Source organism: Coregonus lavaretus (genome assembly GCF_964263955.1).
Source record: "Coregonus lavaretus genome assembly, chromosome: 21".
Lineage (NCBI taxonomy): Eukaryota > Metazoa > Chordata > Actinopteri > Salmoniformes > Salmonidae > Coregonus > Coregonus lavaretus.
Window position 1 is genome coordinate 38920628 of NC_140008.1, and position 6000 is coordinate 38926627.

General features: G+C 47.7%; 1 protein-coding gene across 2 annotated transcripts; it reads right to left on the minus strand.

Annotated features, from left to right (window-relative positions):
* Positions 1–2324: 2324 nt before the first annotated feature.
* On the minus strand, positions 2325–5513 carry LOC311149044 (liprin-beta-2-like). 2 transcript variants are annotated; one of them, XR_014614993.1, is made up of 4 exons: positions 5193–5513; positions 3494–3735; positions 2732–2839; positions 2325–2464 (listed from the first exon to the last, which is right to left on the minus strand). XR_014614993.1 is itself a non-coding variant. In XM_084186145.1 (3 exons), exons 1-3 carry the CDS (start codon positions 5254–5256, stop codon positions 2816–2818), a joined length of 330 nt encoding a protein of 109 aa, XP_084042271.1. In that variant the 5' UTR covers positions 5257–5513; the 3' UTR covers positions 2664–2815. The 2 variants fall into 2 exon arrangements, 1 of the variants encoding a protein (XP_084042271.1); XM_084186145.1 differs by lacking the exon at positions 2325–2464 and having other exon boundaries at positions 2664–2839.
* Positions 5514–6000: the final 487 nt, after the last annotated feature.

The window sequence follows — 6000 nt, forward strand, 5'->3', positions numbered from 1 at the left end:
AGAAAATGACTCAAGTAAAAGTGAAAGTTACACAGTAAAATACTACTTGAGTAAAATTATAAAAGTATTTGGTTTAAATATACTTAAGTACCAAAAGTAAATGTAATTGCTAAAATATACTTAAGTATTAAAAGTAAAAGTATAAATCATTTAAGCAAACCAGACCATTTTCTAGTTTTGTATTTTATTTACGGATAGCCAGGTGCACACTCCAACACAGATATAATTTACAAACAAAGCATGTATGTTTAGTGAGTCTGCCAGATCAGAGGCTGTAGGAATGACTAAGGATGTTCTCTAGATACTGTAAGTGAGTGAATTGGACCGTTTTCCTGTCCTGCTAAGCACTCAAAATGTAATGAGTTGTCACGCCCTGGCTCTGGGGACTCTTAAATGTTGAGCCAGGGTGTGGACTTGTTATGTTTAGTTTTCTATGGGTTTTGTTCTACATCGTTTATTTCTATGTTGGCCAGGGTGGTTCCCAATCAGAGACAGCTGTAGCTCGTTGTCTCTGATTGGGGACCATACTTAGGCAGCCTGTGTTCACTAGTTCATTGTGGGATCTTGTTCCGTATGGTTTGTTGTATTACCTAGGACTTCACGTATCGTTTTGTTGTTTTTGTTCTTGTTGTGTACACTTAATAAAGTATGTACGCCTATCACGCTGCGCCTTGGTCCGCTTCTCATAACGATCGAGACAGAAGATCCCACCAAGAGAGGACCAAGCAGCGTGCCAAACAGGAGAAGTTGGCGATGTCCCAGGTGGGCGAATGGTGTTCTTGGGAGGACATATTCGCGGGCAGAGGGCCATGGGCAAAAATAAATGCCCAGGCAGGAGAGGAGAAACGGCGCCAACCGTGCCGACGACGGACACGCGAGAGGCAACCCCAAGTAATTTTTTTGGGGGGGCACACGGCGTGGATGACGGGGCTGCTGGAGGCAGCTAGAGGGCGCATCGGCGATCTAGGAGAGGAGGCCACCAGGTTTGGGGGGCTGGAAGGATGGTTGGCGGAGCCTAGAGGTAGAGCAGAGCCAACTCCCCGTACTCAGGCTAGGCAGCGTGAGACTGGGCAGGCTCCGGGTTATGCGGAGCCACGTACTGTGCCGCGAGTGTTCCGGCACAGTCCTGTACGTCCTGTGCGAGCACCACGCACGTGTCGTGCTAAGGTGGGCATGTAGCCAGGACGGAGTGTGCCGGCTCAACGCTCGTGGCCTCCAGTACCCCTCCTCGGTCCCGGATATCCTGCGCCAGTGCCACGTGCTGTAGCGCCAGTACGAGTGCACAGCCCTGTACGTCCTGTGCTGATGCCTCACACACAGGGTGTGGAGATAGGCATTCAGCCAGGACGGGTTGTGTCAGCTCTCCGCTCCAGACCTCTAGTCCGTCTCCACAGTCCAGCCCGGCCTGTTCCTGTCCCTCACACCAAGCCTGTGGTGCGCGTCGCCAGCCCGGTCCGGCCCATTCCTGCTCCCCGTACCAAGCCTGTGGTGCGCGTCGCCAGCACGGTCCGGCCTGTTCCTGTCCCTCGCACCAAGCCTGTGGTGCGCGTCGCCAGCCCGCTCCGTTCCTGCTCCCCGTACCAAGCCTGTGGTGCGCGTCGCCAGCCCGATCCGGCCCGTTCCTGTCCCTCGCACCAAGCCTGTGGTGCACGTCGCCAGCCCGGTCCGGGCTGTTCCTGTCCCTCGCACCAAGCCTTTGGTGCGCGTCGCCAGCCCGCTCCGTTCCTGCTCCCCGTACCAAGCCTGTGGTGCGCGTCGCCAGCAAGGTCCGGCCTGTTCCTGTCCCTCGCACCAAGCCTGTGGTGCGCGTCGCCAGCCCGGTCCGGCCTGTTCCTATCCCTCGCCCCAAGCCTGTGGTGCGCGTCGCCAGCCCGCTCCGTTCCTGCTCCCCGTACCAAGCCTGTGGTGCGCGTCGCCAGCCCGATCCGCCCGTTCCTGCTCCCCGCACCAAGCCAGTGGTGCGCGTCGCCAGCCCGGTCCAGCCCGTTCCTGCTCCCCTTCACACATTCTTCATTAAAATTCAGTACAAGTTCCTCAACAGATGGATTGACAGATTAGCCATATTGCTAATTGAACTATACGGAAATCAAGTTTTCCTGTTATCGTGCCATGTATGAAGGCTATGTAGAAGCTCATCCAATCACAATCGCCTGCAGAGTTTCGGGTATAAGTATTATTCCTGCACAGTAAAGAAACGCAGGGAGAGTTGGGTCCTGTGTGGCTCAGGTGGTAGATGCCAGGTTTGGATTCCCATGGGGGACCAGTACAAACAAGAAAATAAAAAAGGTATGGAAATGTATGCTCTGGATAAGAACTTCTGTTAATTGACTAAAATGTAAATGTAATATGAGAGTTCAAAGTGTTTTCCAGAAAGGTGGTTACCATGTTTTATTGAATGCTACCTGTTGCTCTTCAACAATTGCCAAGCTTTTCCCATACCAACTGTTAATTGAAGGGCCTTGTTCTGTGAAGGTGCAGAAATGACAGACAATAGAACAGGTGACTACTATGACACAGAACTTTCCAGTTTACGGTCAAAACAGATGAGTCTGTACTATCAATCAACTGTGTTACAATGAACAACTCCAAGTCTTTCTCCATGTGCATCTCCAGTATGCAAGGGATTTCCCTGTCTGTGTACAATAACAATAACCAGATTCCTCTATACAGATGCAGTACAGATATATAAGCAGGGAAAAGCATGAAAGTGAAACCTCAAAAAGTCTCTAACCTTTTTCAGCCAGGCAACATGCTTATAGAAATCTATGTTATACTCCATTCTGTTGGCCCATTGTAGCTTTGACTATTTTCTTCCTCAAACTCTACACTGTAACTTATCCTAGAGAGAGAGAGAGAGAGAGAGAGAGAGAGAGAGAGAGAGAGAGAGAGAGAGAGAGAGAGAGAGAGAGAGAAGAGCTCAGAAACTTAACAGAGCTTCTGAAAGAAAGATACTTTATCACTGTTAATCCCCTTGAATCCTTCTATCTGCTTCTTCCTCCTCTTCCCCTCCTACTCTCTCTCTTGCTGCAGAGAGACTGTAGTGGGGACCCTATGGTGTGCTGTGTCTAGGTCGGACCCTGGCTGTGTGGTTTGGAGCCCAGACAGAGGCAGGCTGAGAAGTGGCTAGTCTCTAATATCAGACTGTAGCACTACGACTCAGACCACGCCAGCTGGCTCCTCTCCCTCCCTTTCTTCTCCTCCCCTCTCTCTCTCTCTCTCTCTCTTTTATTCTCTGTCTCTCTCTCTCTCTCTCTCTCTCTCTCTTGCTTTCTGTCTGTCTCTCTCTTTTTATCCCTCTCCGTCTCCTACACAAACACTATCACTTTGTTATTTTTGTCTCTATTCCACCCCATAATCCCCCCCCCCCCCCCCCCCCTTCTGAAAGATGGTTCATATGCTCAATAGAACCCAGTAACAAGGTTTCCTGAATAAATACACCACACTAGCCAGTTTAGTGTGTGAAGTGAGTTTAGGCTGTGTTGAAGCTACTCACCCCTCCCTTCTCCAGCCAATCTAACAGGGTGTGTGCTGTGTCCATGGGGACCTGTCTGCTCATGGACTCATGCTCCTCCTGGTCCACCTGGCCCTCCAGGGCTACCCTGAGATCCTCTACCAGCTGCAGCACCCTGATGTTGGGGTTAATGGCTGAGGTGAGGGCAAAGGTGGGGGCAGAGTTCGAACCCTGGGAGTGGTAACCCTGGGCCCCAAACTTCAAGAAGGCCTCGCAGAACCCTCCTGCCAATAAAATGAAATAATTTAGATTCAAGTTATGGTTAGGGCAAAGATCATAGGGGTGATACAGCCATCAGAGCCTTAAAACTAGCTATCCCAGAGTCTAACAATCCATTTTGACTTGTTTTGATTTTCTGAAATCAGACTACTATAAACTGTTTGCTGTTGACTATATTGTATGTGACTGCTCCACAAACAGGCGGTTAGGATTGCTGAGTGAAAGTATTATGTGCTGATGAATATATCATGCCAGTTTGAATTTCCAATGTGAGTCACCTGAATACATCAACATAATGTGTGAAATAATTGAAAACATCCAACTGCTACCTAGCATAACCACTGGAGGGCACCCTCCCACTACAACGCTAGCTTCAACAGTGCCTGAACGCTGTCAGCTTTGAAAACTCAAGTGTTCCCTATAGGGATATTGTAGGGACATTGCATGGTGTATTGACTGCTTCTCTGAGTAAAGGCAGTGTGTCAAAGTGCTGTGCTCTGATGGTCTTTTAAATATTGCACTAGTCTGCACAGATATATATTCATGATCTCATGTCACCTTAGCTGTAGGCCTATTACAGGAATTGTTAGCATTATTAGCAATATGTTAGCCTGTATGACCATCTCTATGGGTGATGTCACGGTTTTCTCTGTCTTGCAGTGTACTGGGGGTCATTAGCACTATGCTATCTCTATTATTAGAGCCGTTTGTCTTGTGCCCCTTACAGGAACCCCAACAGAGTCATCTGATATCCTGCTATGGTTATGACAAACAGTGGTGACTGAAATGTATCACCCCTGTAAGAAAACATGGAGAGCTGAACAATATGGAAAGAGAGCTAGTTATAGAGTGTGGTGGACAACTACAGACAAGGATGTTGTATTTGTCTTTCTTGCTAGCACTGATTTTGCTCTTAGCTGCTTTATTGAGGAAAGTTTTTTTCATTCTATGACATTGATATGTGGTTGTTTTATCGACCTTAGTTGAATGCACTGACTGTAAATTGCTCTGGATAAGAGTGTCTGCTAAATGACCAAAGTGGAAATGTAATATAAATGATAGAGTATACATGGAATAGACCACGTGGGGGAAGAAGAGAGGCAGCGTAAAAGACTAGCAGAATGGTTGATGTACAGTAGCCTACTGACAAGGACCATCTATTCAAAACCTGCTGAGTTTCCCACAGTAAATCTGCTCTAGTTGGAACAAGCTTAATCCCAGTATCTCAAACTTCAAGATCCTAAGAGGAACTTTCCTTTCATCATTTCAACTAAAATCCAAAGTACACAATTTATTTTGATTATGCTTAAAAAGAACTGAACAAAATGTAACATTCCTACTCTAAGTTAATATATTTAAATCTCAATGAAACCTTCAAGACATAACGAAATACCAGTCTAAAGAGAGCAGTAATTGCAAGCCGGGTTGTCTTTGAGGAGGTCTTAATAAAATAGAAGCTTACCAGCGATAATGTCATCCATTTGCTCCAAGGCTGCCTCCAGCATGTGGCTGGCATCTGACGCCATGGCAACGGGCTACTTCATACACTGTTACTCACCGGATCACCATGCACCGATAGGAGAAATTGAAATAGAGAAAGCGAGAGAGAGGGAGAGGGATGGAGGGAGTGATAGTAGAGCCGGAGAGAGAGACAGAGAGGAGCAGAAGGGAGGGGAGTAAGAGATGGGGACAGTTTTCAATCATGTCAGACAGATTATAATCAGCATTCAGTTGACTGGAGCTTTAGGGAGTTCTCTTTGCCTCTTAGATCTATTTACAGCAAAACAACAACAGCTGCCCCAGCCCTTTTTCCCATATACATATCCTCCTTTTGGCTTTAAATGTTCCTCTCATTTTGCGGGCGGAGTTCTTGCCATTGTCAGCAGTCCTATCCACTTGGGATGGGACCGCAACCTTGGCATTGTTTGTGTTTGTGTTTTTCTTCAAGTACTCCATTTGTCTTCCCTTTATTTCTTTAAGATGTTCTCGTTAACTTCATTCACAGGTTCGGAAGGTAACTGAACTAAATGACTATCGCCCCGTAGCACTCACTTCTGTCATCATGAAGTGCTTTGAAAGGCTAGTTAAGGACCATATCACCTCCACCTTACCCGACACCTGAGACCCACTACAATCTGCATACCGCCCCAACAGATCCACAGATGACGCAATCACCATAGCACTGTACACTGCCTATCACTGCCTGGTACAACAACTGCACCGTCCGCAACCGCAGGGCTCTCCAGAGCAGGGGCGGTGTGTTCATTAGG